Source organism: Vipera ursinii (assembly GCF_947247035.1).
Source record: "Vipera ursinii genome assembly, chromosome: 6".
NCBI classification, from domain to species: Eukaryota; Metazoa; Chordata; class Lepidosauria; order Squamata; family Viperidae; genus Vipera; species Vipera ursinii.
The window spans coordinates 54,943,687-54,970,759 of record NC_139515.1 but is presented as its reverse complement, the minus strand read 5'-3'; the positions used below and the strand labels follow the sequence as shown (position 1 = coordinate 54,970,759).

The 27,073-nt window shown below is 37.5% G+C and overlaps 1 protein-coding gene across 1 annotated transcript in view; it reads right to left on the bottom strand.

Annotated features, from left to right (window-relative positions):
- Positions 1–963: 963 nt before the first annotated feature.
- CFAP54 (cilia and flagella associated protein 54) overlaps positions 964–27,073 on the bottom strand; it is a gene marked incomplete at both ends in the record, with an annotated part of 175,159 nt that continues 149,049 nt past the window's right edge. Inside the window, 9 exons of the mRNA XM_083366027.1 lie at positions 964–1,083; positions 2,993–3,070; positions 16,422–16,587; positions 18,391–18,497; positions 21,944–22,126; positions 23,516–23,724; positions 24,882–25,064; positions 26,070–26,211; positions 26,859–26,945. Coding sequence (XP_083222153.1) covers positions 964–1,083; positions 2,993–3,070; positions 16,422–16,587; positions 18,391–18,497; positions 21,944–22,126; positions 23,516–23,724; positions 24,882–25,064; positions 26,070–26,211; positions 26,859–26,945 — 1,275 coding nt within the window. The remainder of the gene's footprint in view (positions 1,084–2,992; positions 3,071–16,421; positions 16,588–18,390; positions 18,498–21,943; positions 22,127–23,515; positions 23,725–24,881; positions 25,065–26,069; positions 26,212–26,858; positions 26,946–27,073) is intronic.

The following is a 27,073-nucleotide window of genomic DNA, read 5'->3' as shown; positions in this document are numbered from 1 at the left end:
AAAACCAGTCAGTTGCTATATTTGCACACATAGTGTTCTGAAATACATTTCTGGAATCTAACGTGCTGCACGTTCCAAATATATATTTCTTTTCCAGCTTTTTGCTTGACATAAGAAACAATCAGAAAGGATGAGGAAATGTTACACATTTTTTAATTGAAAGTACTGTGAATAAGGCATTGTTATGCTTTTTTTTACTCAGGAAAGTAGTGCAAAATACTTCTGTTTCTTACTGAATCTGATATTAATGTAGTGCTGTTAGTTTTTAATTGTTATTTTACACCTATGCCAAGTGCATTAATAGGAATGTGGATTTATTCCTTTTTTCTTGTAGTCTGCAGATGCAAATATAAAGGCAAAGATCTCGCTGTTTATAGCAACTAAGAGAAGAATAGAAGAATGTTTGTATTTCTAACTTGCAAAATAAATATTACCAAAAGTAATAAAAATCCATGAACAAAATTAAACAGGTGTCACTTCTACAGTATTTTGACATCCTAGTTCTAACAACATACAAATGTTGGAATTCAAATAAATAAAACATTCAAAGAAAAGCTGCAACTCACTGACTGCTACTAGAAGAATATCATGTGCTAAATAATTACTTTTAAACAGTTAATTAAAAAATATTTTATAACAGTTTAAATGGAATGATTTTCATTTAAGAATGCAATCAAAAGACTAACTGGCTTTATTTTCCTTATGTTTGAAGAAAACAATGACACTGAAAGCGTTGAACCAAGAGGTATAAAACCAACCACCAAAAATAATATTCTGTACCAAAAGCAACAGAAATTTCAAAAATAACTGAATATGTTTAATATTTAAAATTTAAAGGTTTTTATGGACCAATTCTAGGCTTCAAGTAACAGAGTTCCAGTTGTTTCAGAGTGATGGGATATTGATCCAAAAAGCTGACAAATCATTAAATCAAACATGTTAAGTTTTACTCCTGAAAAAAATTCAAGTAAGCAGAGATACTATCCAACTGAAAACATTTCCTGCCATTATTACACATCCATTCGCTGGATCAAACAATTTGCTTAAATTCTTTATTGATGGCACAGTGATCTCAAATGGGATCTAGAAAAAAGAAAGAAGATGTTGAGTAAGCAATTTTGCTTGTCTTTGAATTAAGTTGTAACTGATCATCTTAGCTAAAGGGTCTTTGAGAGGAACATTTTTATTTAGGAACAATTGTTTCTCAACCCTTTGGTTAATATCAGATTTAAACTAACAAGAATCTTAACTAAAGAAAACTGGGGGAAAATCTGCCTAATATACATACATGGATGTCATAAGAAAAAAATCAATTAGTTTACATTAGCAAAAAGATGGCTTTACTGTAATTTTCCAAACTGATTCTGATTAACACAATACAGTTAGCCCTCAAAATTACCACGGAGGTTGGGACTGGCATCTCCATCACTGTGCGATGCAGTTCTTGCACTGTGATGTCACATGACCACATCAATTACCAATAGCAATCATGTCACTCCCCACTGCTGCCATTAACTAAACCCTACCAGCCATTACCCAAGGACCCACTGCAATCCAAGCAATTCCCATTTTGTCCCTCCCAGCCCTGAGGTTCAAAAAGCTTATGCTAAAGAACTAGATTCCTTCCTTTGCCTCCTCTTCAACTCCCCCCTCCGCTTATCCTGTCTCTGTCCTTTTAGCCACCTGCTGCTGCTGGACAGCTGCCCCTGTCCAGCCCTACTTGCCACCGCATCCTTCTAGCTGGGGGTCAAGTCCCACCTTAGCCGTGAAAGTCAGCTGGGTGGCCTTAGGCCAGTCACTCTCTCTCTTAGCCCAACCCACCTCACAGGATTGTTGTTATGAAGAAAATAAGGAAGATGTATAGGATACGTTCATTGCCTTGAGTTATTTGTAAAAATAATGGTGGGATACAAATAAATGTGAATGGGCCAAAGTGTGCTCAACTTTTATTCATGTCACTATGGAGCCATTGCAATGACCGGAATTTTGACAATTGCTTGTAAATCTCTTGATTGAATGGATTTTAAGTGAGATTTACTTGTAGTATACTGGGGGAGAGATAATAAAAAAATAATCCCAAAGTGGTACGCTTAGAACAGGGGTCAACCCTAGGCCGCGGGCCACTACTAGGCCATGGCTATTCAGAATTGGGTCACGTGAGTGCTGGCTGGAGCACTGGCCCGCTGCTCCCTGGCCTGGTTCCCCTCTCCCCCCACTCCCAGCCAGGCTGCCAAGCCACAAAGGTTGGGGACTGCTGCCTTAGAGGCATCATCATTCCAACGTGACCTTCTCTGTATGGATACCTTATAAACCAATCTTACAAGTTCATAGAAAAACAAACAAGCTTCAAGTATGTGTTGTGTTTTACAAAAACATACATAAAACATTCTTTTTTAGGTCACCTGAGAAGGAACAAAATATTTTATTCCACTAATGTTTCATTAATTATCCACTGCTATTAATATAACACATATAACATGGAGCAGTGGGCTAATGCCTTCTTAAGTAACACCAGCTGCCTGCAATTAGTGCAGGTTTGAGTCCCACCAGGCTCAAGGTTGACTCAGCCTTCCATCCTTCCGAGGTAGGTAAAATGAGGACCCAGATTGTTGGGGGCAATTAAGCTGACTTTGTAATAATGCCGCTTTGGGGTGTGTGAAAGCCCTAATAAGCAGGCATATACATAGAATGAAGGCTACTGCTAAGCTTGTAAGCCGCCCTGAGTCTTCGGAGAAGGGCGGGATATAAATGGAATTAAAATAAATAAAATAAATAAATAAACATATATAAATATTGTATAATGTATTGTAGCCTTTTACCTAAGAAGAGCTTATATTCCAGACAACAAAAATTATAATCATGCTAATACAATTTCATATTCAGAATAAGAATATGAAAAGTATATTTTCCAGAATACTATTAATGACAGAAACCTAGTAAAAAAAGAATTACAATTGGAGAAAATATATTTTTAAAAATCCAAATAACGTACCTCTGTAAGCGGTGCAGAGTGATCTGTAGTGATAGACAACAAGGCTTTTATTTCAGAAAAACACTCTTTAACCATTTCCTAAATAAATAATAAGAAAATAAATGCTACTTTATTATATATTTTTAATTTCTCATGTCATACCATCAACAGGTTTGGCCAAAGTTAAAAAATATTTTCTTAAAAACCAAAAGCTGTTTTTTAATTATTCATAGAAAACTTTAGGTGACCAGGTCTTGATATTCCAAAGAAAAGAAAAATAAAATAGAAATAAGTCATTGCCGATGTTGTTTTTAGTTGAAAATAGTGTTCCTGATCATGAATTTTGGATGTGTAACATTTTCTCCTCTGAACTGAGATAACTCATATTGCAACTCTCATTCAAGTTTTACCAGTCATGGTTTTTTTTAAAAAAAAAAAACCATATGATAACATGCCCCTTCATGGATTACTGCCTTGTCGTGGCGAAGGGGCTTGCATAATTCAATGAAGCTATGAGCTATGCCGTGCAGGGCCACCCAAGACGGAAAGGTCATAGCAGAGAGTTCTGACAAAACGTGATCCACTGGAGAAGGAAATGGCAACCCACTCCAGTATCTTTGCCATGAAAACCCTATGGACAGTACCAAAAGGCAAAACGATATGACGCTGGAAGATGAGCCCCTCAGGTCGGAAGGCGTCCAATATGCTACTGGGGAAGAGCAGAGGGCTAGTACTAGTAGCGCCAGAAAGAATGAAGCGACTGGGCCAAAGCCGAAAGGATGCTCAGCTGTGGATATGTCTGGTGGTGAAAGGAAAGTCCGATGCTGTAAAGATTTTTTCTCCATAGGAACCTGGAATGTAAGATCCATGAATCAAGGAAAGCTGGACGTGGTCAAACAAGAGATGACAAGACTAAACATCGACATCTTAGGTATCAGCGAACTAAAATGGACAGGAATGGGTGAATTTAATTCAGATGACCATCAGGTATACTACTGCGGGCAAGAATCCCTCAGAAGAAATGGAGTAGCCTTAATAGTCAATTAAAAAGTAGGAAAAGCAATACTGGGATACAATCCTCAAAATGACAGAATGATCTCAGTTCGAATCCAAGGCAAACCATTCAATATCACAGTAGTCCAAGTCTATGCCCCAACCACCGGTGCTGAAGAGGATGAAATTGACCGGTTCTATGAAGCCCTACAGCACCTTATAGAACTAACACCCAAAAATGATGTCCTTATCATCATGGGGGATTGGAATGCTAAAGTAGGAAGCCAAAAGATAACGGGAATAACAGGCAAGTTTGGCCTTGGAGTACAAAATGAAGCAGGGCACAGGCTGATAGAATTTTGTCAAGAGAATACTATGGTGATAGCAAACACTCTTTTCCAACAACCCAAGAGACGGCTCTACACATGGACATCACCAGACGGTCAACACAGAAATCAGATTGACTATATGCTCTGCAGTCAAAGATGGAGAAGCTCTATACAGTCAGTAAAAACAAGACCAGGAGCTGACTGTGGATCAGACCATGAGCTTCTTGTTGCAAAGTGTAGGCTTAAATTAAAGAAAGTAGGGAAAAGTGCTAGGCCAGTCAGGTATGAATTAAATCATATCCCTGTTGAATATACAGTAGAGGTGACAAATAGATTTAAGGAATTAGATCTGATAGACAGAGTGCCTGAAGAACTATGGACAGAGGTTCGCAACATTGTACAACAGGTAGCAACCAAAACCATCCCAAAGAAAAAGAAATGCAAGAAAGCAAAATGGCTGTCTGAGAAAGCTTTGCAGATAGCTGAGGAAAGGAGGGAAGCAAAAGGCAAGGGAGAAAAAGAAAGATACGCCCAATTAAATGCAGAATTCCAAAGAATAGCTAGAAGAGATAAGAATGCCTTCTTAAATGAACAATGCAAAGAAATAGAAGAAAACAATAGAATAGGGAGGACCAGAGATCTTTTCAAGAAAATTGGCGAGATGAAAGGAACGTTTCATGCAAAAATGGGCATGATAAAGGACCAAAATGGCAGGGACCTAACAGAGGCAGAAGAGATTAAGAACAGGTGGCAAAATTACACAGAAGAACTATACAAGAATGAGCTTAATGTCCCTGATAATCATAATGAGGTGGTCACTGACCTTGAGCCAGACATCCTAGAATGTGAAGTGAAGTGGGCCTTAGAAAAGCTGAGCAACAACAAAGCTAGTGGAGGTGACAGTATTCCAGCTGAGCTATTCAAAATCTTAAAAGATGATGCAGTAAAAGTGCTACACTCAATTTGCCAGCAAATTTGGAAAACTCAACAGTGGCCACAGGATTGGAAAAGATCAGTTTACATTCCAATTCCAAAGAAAGGCAGTGCCAAAGAATGTTCAAACTATCGCACCATTGCACTCATTTCTCATGCTAGTAAAGTTATGCTTAAAATCCTACAAGCTAGACTCCAGCAGTATGTGGATCGAGAACTACCAGAAGTACAGGCAGGATTTCGAAGAGGCAGAGGAACTAGAGATCAAATTGCTAACATACGCTGGATCATGGAGAAAGCTAGAGAGTTCCAGAAAAACATCTACTTCTGCTTCATTGACTATGCTAAAGCCTTTGATTGTGTGGATCATAACAAACTCTGGCAAGTCCTTAAAGAGATGGGCATACCAGACCATCTTATTTGTCTCTTGAGAAACCTATATGCGGGCCAAGAAGCAACAGTGAGAACTGGACACGGAACCACTGACTGGTTCAAAATTGGGAAAGGAGTCCGGCAAGGCTGTATACTGTCACCTTGCCTATTTAACTTATATGCAGAGCACATCATGAGAAATGCAGGGCTAGATGAATCAAAAGTTGGAATTAAGATTGCCGGAAGAAACATCAACAACCTAAGATATGCAGATGATACCACTCTAATGGCAGAAAGTGAAGAAGAACTAAAGAGCCTCGTGTTGCGGGTGAAGAAGGAGAGTGCAAAAGTTGGGTTGAAACTTAACATTAAGAAAACCAAGATCATGGCATCCGGCCCTCTCAATTCCTGGCAAATAGATGGGGAGGAAATGGAGGTAGTGACAGATTTTATTTTCCTGGGCTCCAAGATCACTGCAGATGGGGACTGTAGCCAAGAAATTAAAAGACGCTTGCTCCTTGGGAGGAAAGCCATGGCAAATCTAGACAGCACACTAAAAAGCAGAGACATCACCCTGTCAACAAAAGTGCGTATAGTCAAGGCTATGGTCTTCCCAGTTGCAATGTATGGCAGTGAAAGCTGGACCATAAGAAAGGCTGAGCGCCAAAGAATTGAAGCCTTTGAACTATGGTGCTGGAGAAAACTCCTGCGAGTCCCTTGGACTGCAAGGCGATCAAACCGGTCAGTCCTAGAGGAGATCAACCCTGACTGCTCTTTAGAAGGCCAGATCCTGAAGCTAAAACTCAAATACTTTGGCCACCTAATGAGAAGGAAGGACTCACTGGAGAAGAGCCTAATGCTGGGAAAGATTGAGGGCAAGAGAAGAAGGGGACGACAGAGAATGAGGTGGCTGGATGGAGTCATTGAAGCAGTAGGCGTGAGCTTAGATGGACTCCAGAAGATGGTAGAGGACAGGAAGGCCTGGAGGAACATTGTCCATAGGGTCGCGATGGGTCGGACACGACTTCGCAACTAACAACAACAACAACATGATAACATGATTGTCTGCTTCAATTGAGGAATTAGGTAAACACATAAACAATGATCCCTTACAAAAAAAATGACTAACCTGGTGTATTCAGCAGCAGATTCACACAATCTCTGGTGTCAAAAATATCAGAGGTGGTCTTTTTAAATATTTTATTAAAATGTATTATAAGATAAAATAAAAATAGAAACAAAAATCAGGAAAGTTTTAAAAATAATAATAAAGTTGGAAGGGACCTTGGAGGTCATCTAGTCCAACCCCCCTGCTTAGGCAGGAAACTATACCAGGGGTGTCAAACTGCCGGCCCGCGGGCTGGACACATCATCTGGAAGCCATGCCCACCCCATTGCCGGCAATGGCAAAATAGTCCTAATACGTCTAGCAACGTCACATGACATCACGAGTTTGACATGTCTGCTCTATACCATTTCAGAGAAATGGCTGTCCAGTCTCTTCTTAAAGACTTCCAGTGTCTGAGCATTCACAGCTTCTGGAGGCAGGTTGTTCCACTGATTAATTGTTCTAACAGTCAGGAAGTTTCTCCTTAGTTCTAGGTTCCTTCTCTCTTTGGTCAGTTTCCATCCGTTGCTTCTTGTCCTGCCTTCAGGTGCTTTGGAGAATAGCTTGACTCCCTCTTCTCACTGTGATATTGGAACACTGCTATCATGTCACCCCTAGTCCTTCTCTTCATTAAACTAGACATATAGAAATTTAATTAAATAAATACCCAATTCCAGCAACTGTTCCTTTTAAGTTTTATCCTCCAGTCCCCTAATCATCTTTGTTGCTCTTTTCTGTACTCTTTCTAGAGTCTCAACATCTTTTTTACATCGTGGTGGCCAAAACTGGATGCAGTATTCCAAGTGTGGCCTTACCAAGGCATTGCAAAGTGGTATTAGTACTTCACGTGATCTTGATTCTATCCCTCTGTTAATGCAGCCTAGCTTTGTGTTGGCTTTTTTGGCAGCTGCAGCACACTGCTGGCTCATATTTAAGTGATTGTCCACTAGGACTCCGAGATCCCTCTCACAGTTACTACTAAGAGTTGTAGAGAAGAAATTTTTTTTTAAAGTAGTGACTTCTGACCTTTTTTCAGTGCAATAGAATACAAAAAAAGTTACAACTTCAATCTTTTGATTTACGTTTCTAAATATTTCAAACATTTCTCTAATAACAAAGTCATTCTAGTCATCAGATGCCAAAAGACTTCTGTACAATTTTCTATGTCACCATACTATTGCTTCCATCTCCTTGGATTTTCTTTCACTCCCTGAATGTGTTATTTTCTCCATCTCTCCTCCTGTTGCCATGAAATGTGCTGAGAAAAATGGCATTCAGAGTATCCCAATACAACTCTTCTGCAACATCCTAGCCTGTTATGTAAAAGGTTTTTGGAAATAAAATCTAAATATGGAAATAATATTTATATATGTCTTCTCAGGTTAAATTATGTCTCCCTCTGAAACCAGCAGCAGGAAGCACCAAATTATAATGCATAGAGGGAAAATTTAAACTTACTATTGTACTCTACACTGAAAAGTCAGAGAAAGAGTTTGTGCCTATATATCTAGGTGGATATTTGGTGTGTGTGTGTCATGATATAAGTACACATCAGCATGCTTGAATACTAGTGCATGCATGACTGCATGGAGGAGCAGCCCTGGTTCAAGATACATTATGACATCATATCATCAGGAGCACAGACTTTGGCCATCCCTTCCCCTCGTCAAAGATAATTCTGAATACTACAATTTTTAATATACTGAAATGAGTACAGTATCAACTCTACAACGGGTTTGGCGCAATATTTCAACCATTTTAATTTCACCCTCAAATACTTCGTTGGGGGAAAGAACTTCCTGGCAGACGCTCTGTCTAGAATGCCCCAAAATAAAAACAGCCAGGAGGAAATTATTAATTCCATCATTCTTCAACCTCAATCAGCCTCTCAAGTAACCATGAGAGGGCAAATGCAGAGAAAATCCGATGAGCCTGATAGTCAACTCACTAAAAAACTCAAAGAGGAGTTAAAAACAGAGCCCTGGTTCAGAGACAATAGATTGCTATTGACTTTTCGAGATGGACTAGCCTGGAAGAGTTCAAAACTATACCTTCCAGCATCCCTCAGAATTCAAGCCCTTCAGCGCAGTCATGATGCAAAACCAGCTGGTCATTTTGGCTTTCTAAAAAATTTGCATCTAGTGTGGCAGCAGTTTTGGTGGTCAGGCCTGAAAAATTGAAAGATATTGCGAAGTTGTGCTACCTGCGCAGCCATGAAAAAACGCCTGGGAAAACCTCCTGGTTTATTGCAACAAGTAGCTGATCCTTCCCAACCCTGGGAGAAGACAACCATGGATTTTACTGTGGAATTACCTGAGAGCAGGGGAAGTACAGTGATCTGGACTGTAATTGATCTCTTTTCAAAGCAAGCTCATTTCATCGCTTGTTCCAGACTACCACCTGCCCAAAAACTAACCAGGTGTTTTTAAAACATATCTATCAACTCCAACGAAAAGGACTGTATTGCATAGTGGGGTTTAGCTTATTGCAAAATTCTGGAGGGGGTTTGTAAAACTAATTGGGTCTACCAAGGGGCTTTCATCTGCTTTTCACCCGAGTACGAGTACGAATGGATTGGCTGAACGTACAAACGCAATGGTGGAGCAATACCTGAGATGTTATGTTAATTACCAACAGACTAATTGGGCAGTCCTCCTCCTTTCGCCAAAGTGGCATACAACAACACTGTACACAGTAGCACTGGACTTACTCTGTTTAAAATAGCTACCGGTCGGGACTTTGTCCCTATGCCCGAATACCCCCAAGAACCTCCCACTTCACAGAGCTTAGATCAGTGGGTGACCTCTTAAAACAGGCACGTCAAACTCGCAACGTCACGTGACATCGCGCAATGTATTGGAACTTTTTTCTATTGCCGAAAATGGGATGGGCGCGGTTTCTCCGTGACGCTCCGGCCCACGGGCCGGCAGTTTGACACCCCTGTCTTAAACTATTTGGGCAAATGTAAAAAAAGCTATAGCCCAAGCTGCTGAGACATATAAAGAACAGGCTGATAAGAAGCGATCTCCCCAGAAGCCATTTCTTATGAGGGAGAAGGTTTACCTCTCTACTAAATATCTAAGGCTAAAATTACCAAGTAGGAAATTAGGACCTAAGTTTCTCAGTCCTTTTCCCAAAGTCAGAATTATAAATCCTGCCACAGTTCAATTAAAACTCCCATGGCTATTAGGGTAGGTTCACCCAGTGTTTTGTTGCACTTTGTTAAATCCAGTCGCAGAGTCATCTTTGAGGCCAGTCCCTAAGAAACTGCCTGGCCCAGTTTTAATAAAGGGAGAAACTCATTATGAGATAAAACACATCCTTGACTCTAGATTACATATGGGAAAGTTACAATATTTGGTGCAGTAGAAAGGTTACCCCTTGTCGGAAGCTACCTGGGTGAAACATACTGATGTGAAGGCACAGATTAATAAAGAAATTCTATGACAAGCATCGTCAGAAGACGGGGGAATTCCTAACTTGTGCCTATGTTTCTTTTACGGAACTTGTTCTCTTCCTAGGGGGGGGTCCAACTGTCAATTCTACAATGAACCTTGCTCGTTCTAGGTTGCCACAGAACTGGGAGGGGGTATGGAGGATTTCTGCCAGTCTAAAAATTTCACTGTCCTGTGGGAACCAAGGTCAATTCTGTTGGTTAAATGGGGGAGCGTGAGCATTTGGTGAGAAAGCCCACCAAACTGTTCTATCGGGAAATGTAGCTGATTGCATAGCAATGGGGTGGGAAGTTTAACTTTGTAATAGTGTTTCTCTTTGAGGAGGATTTCAGACTTGGTTTCACTTTTGACCGTGCTGATATTATGTAGCCAATAAACATGTTCTTTGAAGAAACATCTAGCCTCGGAGTTCTGATTTGGTTGGTCTCATCTATCGGAACCTTGACATACAGTCTATGATTTTACTATCAGTCTAGTGAGAATGAAAAGATTAGATTGCTTATTTTTTATTTTTTATTATGCTATACTCTATTCAATTATACATCCATAACTACTTCATTAAGTTTTTACCCCAAATTCCCTAATAATTATACTTTAGGTATACTTTCATTCTGTCTGATGAAAACAAGTAGATTATTTTTAAGAAATCCATCTTGTAAGAAATATAGAGCATCTATAACTCCTATTCCCCGTATATTTTTGCAATAATTTTACAAAATAAACAAAAATATTATATTTGTATTTAGTTTCTGAGTATCTAAATCTAATATAGTAATGTCTTAATGATCTGGCCATGATTGAACAAAAAAAGCAGACTAATGTTTGATCTCTTACTTTCTTTAACATTGAAAGAATAAGAAAAATACTAAGTTCAATAATGCTGAATTCAAACACAAACATATACAAATCTGGGAGACTTGACTGCTAGGTTCTTAGTATAACCTTCATCTAAAATAAATCTAGAGTACCAGAACAATAAAATACCTATTATACATAGAAATGGAATTGTTCCTAAGACAGCTGCAAATTTGTAAATATAATGAAAAATCTATTTTCAAATATTAGTTGCTACTTGTCTTTGTACAATATTAATAGCTTCTAAGTTCAAGAATGAAAATTTACTATTCCTGACGTGACAAACCAGCCCAAATATTTGCACCCATATAATCACTTCAAAATCACATTATTTTCAGTGTCAAAATACCTGAATATTCCACTGTCAATTAAATTAGCCTTCACAAAATAATACTGCCATTTAAATTGATTATATTTATATTACCACCTGAAATATTTGTCATCCATTCAAAACCAGTATTTTAATAATAAAATAGAAAACTGTTGTCTGTGCTGTCATAGCACCCATCAGATGAAATGCCAACACATGCCTCATTAATCATATCAGAATACATACTGAAGAAAATCTGTCACATGATAAATGTCTTCTCCTTTGAAAATAAACGTCTAGTTTTCTTTAGCATTCATCAACCAGCAACCAGTAACTTTGCAGATTATCAGTAAAATATCATGAAGAAATTTCCTAATTGACTCTGCTGATTTTGATTTAAAAAAACTCCTCTAATTACCTGTCTACAAAGATGGTTATCTTGCCCACTACGAGTTTCTTCCCTTTCTTCAATCAGTACCTATTTTTACTCAGAATGGGAAGCAGTTTATAGCTGAATTAATAAACTGAACTTTAACCCAAGTGCTCCAATGCCTTTCCATTAAGAACAGGTGGAGTAGGAATGGTCCAGATCCACTCAATCAAAATGTCATTTATCAGGACATCACTTGCCCTCTGGAATTGCATCCCCTTGGATTTCTGTATGTCTTTCGCCTGACACCCATCCAAATATTTCTGAAAACCTGGCTTTCCTCCCCATGACTGGGCAAAGCTACTATCTATATTACATTGATTTTTTTGTTCTCATTTATTGAATTTGTCTTTTTTCAAAAGTACAGGTTCTTTTTCTTTTCTTTTTCATTTTATTGCTCCTACTTTTGAAACATAAGCCACCCACAGCCATCTTGGGTCAAGCAGCCTCTAAGTCCATCTCCAGCTTAGATTACTGTAATGTAATTGACATGGATCTGCCTTGTAAATTGGTCCACAAAGTTCAGACAGACTAGAATGCAACACATAACATTTTCTTAATTACCAGGATATCAAATCCTGCATTTTTCTGTTTCTGGCTTCCTGATTGGACCTCCTTTGTCTTCAATCAATACCTAAACTACACAATCATACACCTTATTCCATCATCATTTATATTGTCTAGGGCAGGGGTCAGCAACCTGAAACAGTGAAAGAGCCACTCGGAACCGGTTCTCTCACAAAAGTAAAAAACTGGGAGCTGCAAAGGACGTGCATGCGCATGCATGCGCAAAACAACAGGCTTGATTGACAGAACAGTGGAGTCTAAGGGGAGACATGCAGCCGCCCTGCCCCCTCTGCTCTCATTCACTTGCCTTTGCTTGGAAAAGCTTCTCTCGCTCTCATTCACTCATGTTTTGTTTGCAAAAGCTTCTCTCACTCTCTCATTACCTCAACTTTGCTCTAAAAAGCCTCTTTCACACACTCATTCACTTACGTTGCTCAAAAAACGTTTCTCTCTCACTCATTCACTCACCAACTCAAAAGGCCAGCCACAGCACCTCCATTGACTTCCATGGGGACGCTTGGCAATTAAAACCACACCTGCTACTGCTAACTTTTTCACTTGGTGCTTGGTTCCGATTTAACCTGAGAATCCCCGGATGTCACTGCTGATCTCGCGCTCCTTACAGTCTCCCTCTCTTTGTTTCAGCTTGCTTTCTGCATTTGGGATGAAGACTCGAGAGAGGGAAACTGTAAGGAGCGCGAGATCAGCCCTTGCGGAGAAACACCGAATCTTGAGTCTTCATTCCAAATGCTTGCCTTCTGCAATGCAAGCAACTGGGACAGCTCAGCAGAGAGAATGGGCATTTCTCTGCGCCCGCTGATCAGCGCGTGTGGAGAAACGTGGATTCCCTGTGCGCCCTTGCAAAATATGAAGGTGTTCCAGGGAAGTAACTGGGATGGCTCAGCAGAGGGAATGAGTGTTTCTCCGCGCCCGATGATCAGCGCGTGCGGAGAAATGCTGAATCTTGTGTCTTCTTTCCAAATTCTTGCCTTTTGCAACACAAGCAACTGGGACGGCACCAAGCACCAAGTGAAAAAGTTAGCAGTAGAAGGAGTAGCAGGAGTGGTTTTAATTGCCAGGCAAGCAGAGGAAATTTGCCCAGCCTCCCCTCCAGCCCCGAGCTGCACCTCTGCCTCGTGCATTTGTTCAGGCTCCGCTTGCCTGGCAAGGGGGAGAAATCTGCCCGGCCTCCCCTCCGGCCCCGAGCTGCACCTCTGCCTCGCGCGCACATTTGTTCAGGCTCCGCTTGCCTGGCAAGGGGGAGAAATCTGCCAGGCCTCCCCTCCGGCCCCAAGCAGCCCCTCTGCCTCGCGCGCGCATTTGTTCAGGCTCCGCTTGCCTGGCAAGGAGGACAAATCTGCCTGGCCTCCCCTCCGGCCCCGAGCAGCACCTCTGCCTTGCACGCGCATTCAGTCAGCCTACGTGTCCGCCTCACACCCCATCTGACCAACCTACACACCTTTTTTCCAGCAGTCCTCCATCTCTTCTTCTGCTGCCACCACGAGCAGTCTGAAGAAGAGGTTTGTGGACAATCCCACAAACTAAAGAAGTTCAGCCAATTAATTCGCAAGATTTTTTTTTGTGAGAAATTTGAATTGATTGGTTGAACTTTTTTTTTCAGACTGCACATGGTGGAGGACTGGGAGCCGCTGAAACAGCTGCATGCGGCTCCGGAGCCGCGGGTTGCTGACCCGTGGTCTAGGGTTTGTTAAGAAGCAGTTCCAAAATTTTTATGAAAGTCCAAAATAATGTGGGTTCCATCCAGTGGTGGGATTCAAAAATGTGAACAACCAGTTGGTTCTCTGTGTGGATGCTGCTTCTGGAAGTCCATTCTGGGCATGGGTAACAAAATATTAGCTACCGGTTCTGCCGAAGTGGTGCAAACCTGCTGAATCCCACCACTGGTACCATCATATATGAAGAATCTGTGCCAGTTTGGAAGTAGGTCCAGGCCTCTGTGATTGCATGATATTAGCAGCGTTTGATATTAAGCCAATTTATATCTGGTTCAGCTGTGGTATATGGAAAATTTGAGCAAAGCTAGTATTTCCTTTATCAATGCTCTAAAATTCTGAACTTGTAAGTAATCTGGTGTTTCCACTGATGGGATCTTGTCTTATCCTGGTTCCTCACTTCACAGGAATTATTACTCTCCCCACTCCAGCCAATCCTTTCAGAATACATCTCCCTAGAACTTCCTTTGCAAAGTAGTTGCTAGAAAAAAGACAACAAGTCACAGCTATCTGAAAATAAAAAAGATGGAACACTTGTGCATTTTACCCCTAGAGACTTACCTAGAACATCAGAATAGTTGCTTGAGAAAAGCTGCAAGGATCTGAAACTATCAAAACAGCCAGCATAAACACCATCTCAGCTTTGCTACGCAGAAGCAAGCAACCACAATTACAGCTAGTTCTTGTTTACTGACTGCCTCATTTAACAATTGTTTGAAATTAACCATGGTAAGTTAGTACATCCTTCAGTCATATGATTATCATTTGCATGTTCCCCAACTGGCTTGCAACAAGCAAAGTTTATGAAAAGCATGGAAGCAAAATAAGTTATGGTCATCTGATGACATGATTACAGACTGCTATAGACAAGTGCTATAGACAAGTGATTTTTCACTTATGACTGCAATATTTACCAATAGAATTGTCAAGTCCCACTTCAATCACTAAGCAACAGCTACCTGTATATAATGTATATTGTTAACAAAAAGTGTAAAATTGCAAAAATGCTGTCATGGCTTTGTAGGTTACACTGGCTTTGAAAAAGAAGAAAAGTACCTTTGCAGCCAAGTTAGTTTTCTTCATAACAACCTGGCCAATATATATAATATTCTGAAAATGGGTTAAATATCCCACAAAGTTTGTGGAGAAGTTTTAAGATTGCCTGAAACTTTTTGAAGTATGTGAGTTCAGCAATCTCTCACTCAAAGGTGCTGTTGAAATTGAGACAGTACCTGTTAAAGCAGAGATTTGATTGACAAGATACTTGTAGCTTGAGTCATACATAACTTGCATTTGCATAACAAAGCTGTCTTTCCCTCCCTTATCTCATCCCTATTTAAATCTTATATCAATCTAGTTGCTCTATGCATCTGATAAAGTGAGCTACAGATAATGAAAGTTATGGGTTCTTTTAATAAAATGTGTTATTTGGAAAAGCTACTACTAGGCTCCTTATGATGTATGTGGTTGCTGATTTTCTCAAAGAACTCTTAAAAGATCAGTGACGCAGAACTTTGCAGAAATCTTGCTAACTGTTCTTTAGTAAGCCTTAGTCATTTTTCTACAATAAAATTACTATTTGTGTGGGAATCAAAATATAGCAGTAATTCTAAAAAAGCAGAATAATATGAACACTATATAAGGTAAAGGTAAAGGTTCCCCCGCACATGCGTGCTAGTCATTTCCAACTCTAGGGGCCAGTGCTCATCTCCATTTCAAAGCCGAAGAGCCAGCGCTTGTCCGAGGACGTCTCCGTGGTCATGTGGCCAGCATGACTAGATGCCAAAGGCGCACGGAACGCTGTTACCTTCCCACCGTAGTGGTTCCTATTTTTCTACTTGCATTTTTACGTGCTTTCGAACTGCTAGGTTGGCAGAAGCTGGGACGAGTAACAGGCGCTCACTCTGTTACGTGGCACTCGGGATTTGACCCGCCAAACTGCCGACCTTCTGATCGACAAGCTCAGCGTCCTAACCCACTGAGCTACCGCGTCCCTGAACACTATATAGTACTAGTAATATTCTGTTACATAGATGTAAAATAAAATTTATCCCTTGAAAAATAACATTAAAACTCAGCATGAAATATGACTCTCCTCTAATTGTTAGAAGAAAAAGGCATATAAAATTCCAAGCTCTCAAACATACCTTTGAAGTACAAGAGATTCCTTAACCTTGAGTAAGATACTGCTTTTTTCATAAAACAGTCTAAAAAGGAACATTCAAATCAAAAACAGTTCTAAGAATAAGAGCTCCTCAAACTAGTTTCTACATGTGTGGGGGTCTTTATATCTTGTATAGACAGATATTTGTGATTATTATTTCTGATAATTTCAGATAATTGATTCTGATAATTGTTTAGATACCTTTGTGTTTTCATCCAATAGCACCTTTGCTGTATGAGCGCCAAGTCCCTTTGAAGGTGAACTTTTCTGTATTTCAGTCTGTTCAGTCTGTTCAGTCATCTGTGACTGTATTAACATTTCAAGTTGTTGCTTCAAATCAGCCAATTTTTCACGTACAGCAATAACTCTAAAAGAATATAATATGAACACTATACAATACAATTATAGTGATATTGTACATGGCTAAGCTGTATGGGTAAGTTGTCACCTTGAATAATAAGATTAAGATGGGAAGATTTTTGTTGTAGATGCTACCATTTAAACTTGAAGAGAAAACTTTTAAATATTATCTGTTATAATGCTTCTGCAAGAGAATTCAACATGGTTGCAGCCTGATATATAGACACAGTTTGAAAATACAGATAATGAGGTCTATATACACATGTATACAGACTGTATACAGATATATACTGTCTGTATACAGATAATGATGTGGAATAGAAATATTAATATTCCAGAATATAAGAAGCAAGTCACAGAAAAGTCAGAGAAGGAGGAAGAGAAGTAGAAATTCAAGAGGAAATACTGGGTGTAGGACAAGAAAATGGAGATGAAAAGGCCATCACATAGAACAGCGATTGTCATCAGCTGGGTGTGGAGAGTGTAACAAGGGATACAGTACAGTATTCTGCCTGTGAATGGATGCATAAATGTGACATAACAGAGTAGCAAAATATATAGGCAATGATAGATCAGTACCTCAAGCGAACATATATCTCAGAACCACAGAAAAACCAGATTGCTGGTTCTGGTGGAGAGACAGAAGTTCCCAGATGATGACCCAAATGCTCTAGCATGACCCAAAAGCTTGGAAAAATAAACCTTTGGTCCCGGTGATCGACTCAAATTGAATCTTGAACCAGATTACAACTCAAAGAATGTAAAGACTGCAGTAAACTATTTCTGCTACATATGCTGGAGTGTTCTAATCAGAATGTAATATGGACAGGTATCTCTGCATAGGCAAGAACTGACAGGTTTATCTCACATAAAACACTTAAACACAGAACAACACCAGCAGGGCCAATTGTATCAAGCCTTTCCCAAATTGCTTCTTTCCTGTTAACATGTTAATCCTGTGGAAACATCTGCTTTATCTGTGTAACTGAAGTCTTTAACCTGCAGAAAAAACAACTTCCACATTGCTGGTGTACCACATAAATACTACTACATTTGATGGCCATCTAAAACTTTCACATTCTCAGCGTTCTCATATTCTCCATAGCTATTTCTCTAAATTTAAATTGGAAACATCTATAGCACAAATTAGGAAAAATACACAAGAATCTTTTTGTATTATTATTTTTTTACTATTATATAGTCTTAAGTGTAAATTATGTTATCCTATAATTTTCTGACAACTTGGATTATGTTTAATATTAAAAATATGACTATTTCAGATTTTTCTGCTGGAATTATTTCTTCAGCAGACTTTCTGCAGATAAATGATCCTGGTTTTATAGATGCTACCAGTACTTTCTCATTTCTTATTTGATAAATGTCATCTTCTGACATTTGATCTCCAGACTAATTTACTTATTCATTACTTCTAAATTCCCCAATGAAACACCACAGATGTTTCTTCAGTATGAATTGGCTGGAATCCAAAAGCTTATGATTAGTATTCTTTAGATAAAAGTGCTGAATTCCCACTTTCCCCTCATACCACCCTAAAAGCCGCCCTTAGTGATCAGATAACATACCTTGGGGCACTGGCAAAGTAGCTGGGGGAGAAATAGCAATTACAACCCATGGAGAATGTGCCATATATGTGCTCTTGCCCAGCAGAGGTTAGTTGATTTTGTTACTGCTTTTGAACTTTGATAAATGGCTGTTTTGAAGATGCTTGTTAATCTTGACCACAAAATATCAACAAGGCACATATTTTGTATGAAATAAAACATACAAGAAACAAAACAAATTAAATTACCTGTTCAGTGGGATCCACAAATAACCACAGTATATGTTGGCTGAATTGAAAGAACTGATATTGATAATTTTGACAGCTTTTGTATTATAAGCAAAAATGAACAAAACCTGCACAAAGGAGAAATATTTGATTAATATTATTGTTGAAATTGCATGTTTAATAACAACACAGCATGGTTTAAATATATTTGTTACCCTTCTGATCCATATATAGTAATATATTAAAATTTAAAGGAAATGTGCATATAGCTTTATGCTTATCTGATTGCCCATCCAACAACTTCTGCTGGATCATATGTTAATGATCAAAATGATATCAACTACTCGTTATTCAGCAGAGCACCAGAGGGAAGGATGAGAAACATCCTTGGAAACTGATCAAAGAGAGACGCAAGTTGGAATTAAGGAGAAACTTCCTGACAGTGAGGACAATTAACCAGTGGAACAGCTTGCCTTCAGAAGTTCTGAATGTTCCAACACTGGAAGTTTTTAAGAAGAGACTAGACAGTCACATGTCTGAGATGGTATAGGTCAGACGTGTCAAACACAAGGCCCGGGGGCCAGATCCGGCCCACGAAGTGGTTTCATGTGGCCCGCGAAGCCATCCTGGAAACAGTGAGGGAACGGCCCCCACTGCCTTGGCCCTGGCCCAGAGACCCTACTTCTGCCAGAGACCCTCAGATCTGTCCCACTCCTGCCCAGGCCCCCATAGGCACCCTTGATGCGAAAAATGTAGAGCTGGCCACGCCTACCCAGTAGGCCATATGCACTCTATCCACGCCCACCCAGTAGGCCACACCCACCCAGGCCACACCCACCCGGCCCCCTGAGGGCAACCGCAATGCTGATGCGGCCCTCAATGAAATTGAGTTTGACACCCCTGGTATAGGTTCTCCTGCTTAAGCAGGGGGCTGGAATAGAAGACCTCCAAGGTCCCTTCCAACTCTATTCTATTCTACTCTCAAGTCTCTGACCCATTAACCCATTCAGATAATATTATGGCAAGTGGAAAAGGCCTAAGCTTCAAATCTCCTGAGAAATCTGGCATCCTGCTTGAATAACTTTTTTCCCTTAGTTGTTTGCTTGCTTGTTGTAATTTTTTCTTTTAATCAATTTTATCTGTAATAGAAAAATAATGTGAACCATGCATCATATACATGGACACTATAGGCATGTTGAATATATTTGCCACCTTGACTTATTAGTAAAAATAATAAAGGTGGGATATAAATAAACAAATAAACATAGTATGTATGCACAGTATGTAGGGACGCGGTGGCTCAGTGGGTTAGGACGCTGAGCTTGTCGATCGGAAGGTTGGCAGTTTGGCGGGTCGAATCCCGAGTGCCGCGTAACAGAGTGAGCGCCTGTTACTTGTCCCAGCTTCTGCCAACCTAGCAGTTCGAAAGCACGTAAAAATGCAAGTAGAAAAATAGGGACCACTCCGGTGGGAAGGTAACAGCGTTCCGTGCGCCTTTGGCGTCTAGTCATGCCGGCCACATGACCACGGAGATGTCCTCAGACAAGCGCTGGCTCTTCGGCTTTGAAACGGAGATGAGCACCGGCCCCTAGAGTCGGAAACGACTAGCACACATGTACGGGGGAACCTTTACCTTTACCTATGCACAGTAGTCCTTTATATTTTATATTAGATGAAAAAATAAACAATTCAGAACAACCACGTCGATATGGAAGAATAAAGAGACAACCCACTAGATCTACAAGTCCTCCCCAAAAAATGGTGCCCGTATGGTTTTGCCAATATCAATTAATATACATGATATTACAAGGAGATTGTTTCGATGACCCAAAAACAAGGACATGGAAGATGATTTGGCAAAGGAAAAAAGCCAGAATAAGACTCAAGAAGAATGGAGTTTCGACCATCTTATTGAAATCTAAAACAGAATGTACTTAAATAGATAAGATGTGCATGTTGAACACACGACATTGTTATGAACTGAGATAAAGAAAAAAATTTGGTCATTAAAATTTAGCAGTATAAATACTAATAGCCAATTTGAATATTGACTTGTGCAAAAAGGTCATGTAAAGGTGAATAATGTAGATAAGCTAAAAACTTCTTGTTGAAAGAAATAGGTCTATATGGAACATTAAAAACAAAAATTATTAGTTTAAGCAAGAGATAATAGATACAAAGAGGAAGAGAGAGGAAGTATTAAATACTGAAATAAAAAGAAATTTTGATTACTACTTAAAAAAACCCTAAAAACTAGCAAAAAGGAAGGATATCATTTTGTATCCTTAATTTGTTGACATAGAGGGTGAGAAGTAGACGGGATGTGTATTTTGAATATTAGACTTTATGAGTAATGGTGATAGATGAATTGGGAGTATATTAAAAATCTTGGGAATGATAAATATCAAACATTAAACATAAATGTTAGTGGAAATCAAAACTGAAAAATCTATTAGGTCATTGATTGTCTAAAACAGGGGTGTCAAACTGCTGGCCCGCAGGCCAGACGAGTCATCCCAAAACTGCACCCACCCCATTGCTGGCTATGGAGAAAAAGCTTCGATCGTTGCACGACATGATGTGACGGCACAAATTTGACATGTCTGGTCTAAAAGACTGTATGTTAAAACAACTAGAATATGTGTAAACTAAAAACTATGTATATATGTAAGAAAGTTATTTTCTATGTGATTTATAGGATATAACTTGTCTTTAAATTTACAAATAGACAGTATATATGAAGGGGAAAAAAGAGGAAATGTTTATGGTAGCAATCTGAAATCTGTACTAATGATATCTGTATGTAATTGAATTACTACTACTCAGCCACGTTGGTTTTCAAATATATGTGAATGTAACATTAGAATATATATATATATATATATATATATATATATATATATATATATATATATATATATATATATATATATATATATATATAAATATATAAATATATATATATATATTTGTTTTCTGAGGTTTTCGCGGGTGCCTGTATGTGGATCCTTGGTTTTTCGGGTTTTTCCCCGCGTAGAACTAAAGGTGTAGGCGCAACGTTTCGACGGAATCCCATCCGTCATCATCAAGCCTGATGATGACGGATGGGATTCCGTCGAAACGTTGCGCCTACACCTTTAGTTCTACGCGGGGAAAAACCCAAAAAACCAAGGATCCATATATATATATATATATATATATATATATATATATATATATATATATATATATATATATATAATATATATATATATATATATATATATATATATATATATATATATATATATATATATATATATATATATATATCTTACATATGTTACCATACCATAGTCTCTTCTTCATTTATAAACCTTACATAAGTTACCCAAAAAACCAAGGATCCATATATATATATATATATATATATATATATATATATATATATATATATATATATATATATATATATAATATATATATATATATATATATATATATATATATATATATATATATATATATATATCTTACATATGTTACCATACCATAGTCTCTTCTTCATTTATAAACCTTACATAAGTTACCATACCATAGTCTCTTCTTCATTTGTTGATTTTTCCAAAGAGGGAAGGTACCACTGCACACAAAGTTCCTTCATGGGAGTACAGGTTGCTTTGTTGTCTGAATGCATGTCTATCTCAGAAATAAAAGTACTGGAAATCATTTTCACAGATGATGTTCTTTGAGAAATTCCATATGATCCTAGAGTTCCCTAAAAGTTATATACCCATTTATGAGAATAATTAACTTTAAAATATGTTTAAAACTATGAACTTGCTATGTAATACTTCTAATAATTTGCTACAGAATACTATTATTTTATTACATGTATATACATCCAATATATGCTTATCCTTTAAGTAGTATGGACAACTGTTGGATCTGGCAGAATGAGAGCTGTGACTATAACATAAAGCTTTTGATGTGTCCCTGCACAATAGATAGAGTGCCCTTGTTGAACTTAATATGGATATTAAGGGTACAGATTATTCTGATTGTGTTACTTGAAAAATTATATATTAATACAATCAGATCCTCAAAACAGCTTGTACAAATGTATTTGTTCAATGTGCAGTGTTGCTTATTTTTTACTCATTTTCCACTTACTTTTAACCCAAAATAAAATGAAATAAAAAGACTATTAGAAATGAGATGGTGAAAACAATTTGCTTATTTAAACCTTTTTTATAAGAGAACTAAATATTAAGTTTTGAAATTTGAAACTCAAGAACACCAAGTTTATATCCCGGTGTCAAACTCAATCACATCACGTGATGTATTGTGATGTATTGATATATTTTTTTGCCTTTGTGGAGCTGCAATGAGTGTGGCTTGCATGTGACACATTTAGCCCACAGGCCGCCAGTTTGACACCCCTGGTTTATATCCTTAAACTGGAAATTAATCCATCCAAAGATTGTTTTTCATATCATGAAAACTCACTATATAATTGTAGTGACAGATTTTTGTTTATTCTTTTTATGTATTTTTTCTGTATAATGTTTTTGTTTCCTTAAGGATTTATCTAGTAAACTGTTTACATATCACTCATTTTGCAATATTTTATGTAAGTTTGATAATAAAAACTGTTAGAAACAGACTTCAGGCATTTAAAATACAATCTATATAAAAAGTATTATTTCATATTCTGTCCCCTGTTTAGATAGGAAAGCAATCCTAAATGTCAAAATGTTTTTTCCCTACCTTCCCCAAAGAAAAAATGGTAAAAGATAGATTTTATTTATTAATCAAATGTATATAACCACCCATCTCATCAGTTTAAGAATTTACATGATATTGCTCAAATAATAGATTAAAACTTCAGAGGACAGGCAAATGACATCATAATCTTACATCTAAAAAAAATAATTATATTTTCTTTTATATTGTAAATTTTTTATTATTTATTGTAATGGTTCTTTAATATTTAATAAAACCTATTTCTACTCTGATGCCAAAAGAACCAAAACAAAACCCTTTTGGCAGCTTATGTAGAGTAAATAATATAATCATTTTATTAGGTATCTTACATATTTTACAGATGAATGGAATATTAATATGTATCAATGCATTTTAAAGTTATGATTAAATCTCAAGTTACCTTTCCAATTGCAGTCAGGCTAAAGAAAGGCTTCTCCAAGCCATACAGCTGTTTTGAAGGTTCTTGAAGACAACAGCCAGAATAAATGGGCAAATGATTTTTTAAGAAAGAATGAAGTTTTGCCAAACGCAGGGCTACTGTTGTGTCAAACACTGAGGTATACAGCACATCTTCTTTAACAAATAAGCCTTTTCCTGCTTTTGGGACAGCTGTGGAAAATAAGAACAGTACAGGTATGTATGTATGTATGTATGTAATTTATTTAGCTGGAATTCTATAGCAATATGTACGGCCTATTATAAAAATTATAAAATAGCTCACCTGCATTTCAAAGCAGAATTTTTGAGACATTACTAATCATGAGGAATAAATCAAAGTAAACATTTTTCCATAATATCTCACATAAATTATAGAGTATACTTCAGGTAACTGTCAGGCTTGGCAACAGTTTTTCTCAGATTTTGGGACATTCACCCTCTCCTTATTTAGTGACCAAGTCCCATTTCAGACCTGACTGAGAGACAGAATAAGACACTGCAAAAATCACTGGTTGCTGCTGGGTCATTCAAATAAAATTCTCTCATATAACTATACTAGTGTTACTCTCACTCTGGCATGTGTTGAAAATTGGTTGTAAATGCATACATTGTCAGAAAATGAATTTTATTACTACTGTATTTGAAAATGGCTGTTAATTGAAGATAGTTGCTAAAAGGAGTTCTTACATTTTAGTGAAGACTGTTCCACAGCATTATCAAGAAATGCTAGACCAAGAGTGTCCAGACTGCAGCCCACTGCAACATGCTGTCCTAGACAGCTAGGAATGCATCCCCACGAGATCCTAATTTTTTAACATTATAGTGTGGTTTATATCCATTAACTATATTATATGTCTTATATGTGGCCCAAGACTATTCTTCATCACTCAATGAGGTCCAGTCAATCCAAAATTTGGACATCCATGTGCTAGACATTGTACTCAGAAGGTTAATACCTTTCTCATGCAAAATATCAATTCTACATTGAGTTAAAACACTGCCCAATACTACTACCACTGCTACTCCATTTGTACTACTTAAGTAATTTAAGTCTAAAGCCTGCAAGCAGGTCAAAAATAGAGGGGAATTGCATGATTTCCTAATGTTCCTGGGTATTTGTGTACAATGGCTAAATTAAGTGGGAAGGAAAATTAAATCTTTTACAAAATTGCGTTTTTAAAATGAAATACTAGTTTCCTTTGTGTAATTTATCAAAATACTGATGCCGGAACATGGGTATACTATTTTATAGAAACAATGGACTTGGTTGCAGCACAATATTAAATATCTAAGATATATTACTTCTTCAACAGAGCAGAGCTTCCTACCAGCCAGTGGACTCAGGTTCAAAAACCTGGTTAAGTATGTATGGTAGCGTAGTACATGAAGCCAAGGTATTTCCAGTTTGCCTTGGCTTTCTTTAGAAGTGATTCTTTCAACTCCATCGATTTCTGATTTTGTCTCTTGTACAGAACACACCACGGGAATTTTATAAGTAACTTCATATTTTCCTAGAGTATGGAATATTAACAAAAATTAAATGAAACAATGTAACTAAGCAATAAATTTTAAGGAGTTATACCATGCTAAATTTAGCAATAGAATTAACTATAATACATAGGTATAGAGCACTCTGGACAGAGGTACAGAGCTGTAATACAGAGATGTAATACACAGGTAGTTAGGGATTATTTTCTTCAATGGCTAAGTGTACAAGTATATTTTTGACTCATTGTTTATCTAATTTTAGGACTTATGTGGAGAACAGATCATGTTTTAGATCACATTTTTGCAGAATATTAAAACTTCATAAGGATCCTCAAAGTTTTAAGCCCCATTGTCTCTGTTCCGGTAAGCATATTTTGGATAACTTACCAGTGCTACCCAATAATTCTCTGCCAATAGTAAAGGCTTTCATTATTACATGGCTATCTTATGGTTATTGACTAATCTGGTTTCAGGCCATTTCCTTTTGATCTTTCCAGATTTAACTGTCTAAATCCTGTATTTTGTAATACACACAAACCAATACCTTTATTGCATTTTAAGCAACAAAGTGATTTTTTTCTCTAAGTTTAATAGTAGAGCCTCTCATTTGCTATATATTTTAATGATTGCTTTATTTCACCAACTGATAGCATTGTGAAGCAACTTTTTACTGAAATGCATTATGAACAAACATTTGTGAAGTTTGGGATCAAGAGCATAATAGCTTATTACCTGTACCATTTAACAATAGTTATATAGAGATAACTAGCAAATTAATTATCTCAGCCAGAAAAATATTGCAATATTTACAAACAATGTAATTGAAATTAAATTCGTATGGATTCATTTAGGACTATAAGAGGCAAATTTTTTATCTTACTATTTAAAAACAAGAAAAATACCTATTTTTTTGTCACTGTGGCTTTTCTTTTTTCTCTGTCACCTAAAATGGATAGTCATGAACACTCTAATTTTATTCTATATCAACATTTAGACCATGTAACAACATAATATGAAAAAGCAAATACCAGACAAAAAATCTTTGTAAGAAGAACTGAGATCCAGAAGAGCAAATTCAGGCATAATTTGTTGCACTCTTTGTCTCATGTGAAACAATTTAACAGCCTTTCTTCCAATTAATTGCTGGGAAGTCAGAATTGCTTCACTGACCTAGATTTAAAATAGTAGGCTTAAAACTAGAAACATATAAAAATTACCATACTATACTAATTAATCTTCTCATCAGAGTCAAAGGTTGAGGTGAACAGTCACTGTTAAACATACTACAGCGATACAAAAAGGAACCCTGATTCTATACTGAAGAGAAGCCTTGAAATATTTAAAATGTGCAAATGTTAATTAGTAAATGAACCTTCAAAATGTTAAATAATTTTAACAGCAATATTGCTGAAATCAGCCATTACGATTTCATAAGTTTCAACAGATAACTTAATGATACAAAAATAATCTTAAAGTTAAAATTACAAAGCTTGTTTAATAAAGGTAATCCTCATTTAGTGACTACTACTGAGACCAGAAACTAAGTTGTTAAGCAAAACTAAGTAAAACAGTGATTGTGTTTACAATCTTATTTTAGCTTTGCTTTGCTTTACAGATCTGTGAAGTCACAAATTTGAGGTTCTGTTGTAAAATTACTTTTCCATCACTGTGAACCATTGCTAAACAAGGACTACCTGCATATAAAAGATACGAAATACTGCCATTATATCCTTCCTTTATTCCTTCCAATGTAAAATATAAATGTGTGGGGGAAAATAAGTGGAGATAAATCAGGTTTAACAAAAAGCACCACAAACCTGTGCAGCACTTCTTACAGCAATCCAGGCTTGTACTCTGTACATTTCAAGAACGGTAATTTCCGTAGTTGGAAGTCTGTTATTAAACTGAATGTAACAAAGATTGATTCAGGTTGGAACAAAATGACAGATTATGAGAAAAAGCATCTATGTACATTTAAAAAATTATACCACCAGAAAAACTTCTGAAATGCTATGAAAAAAACAATTAACCT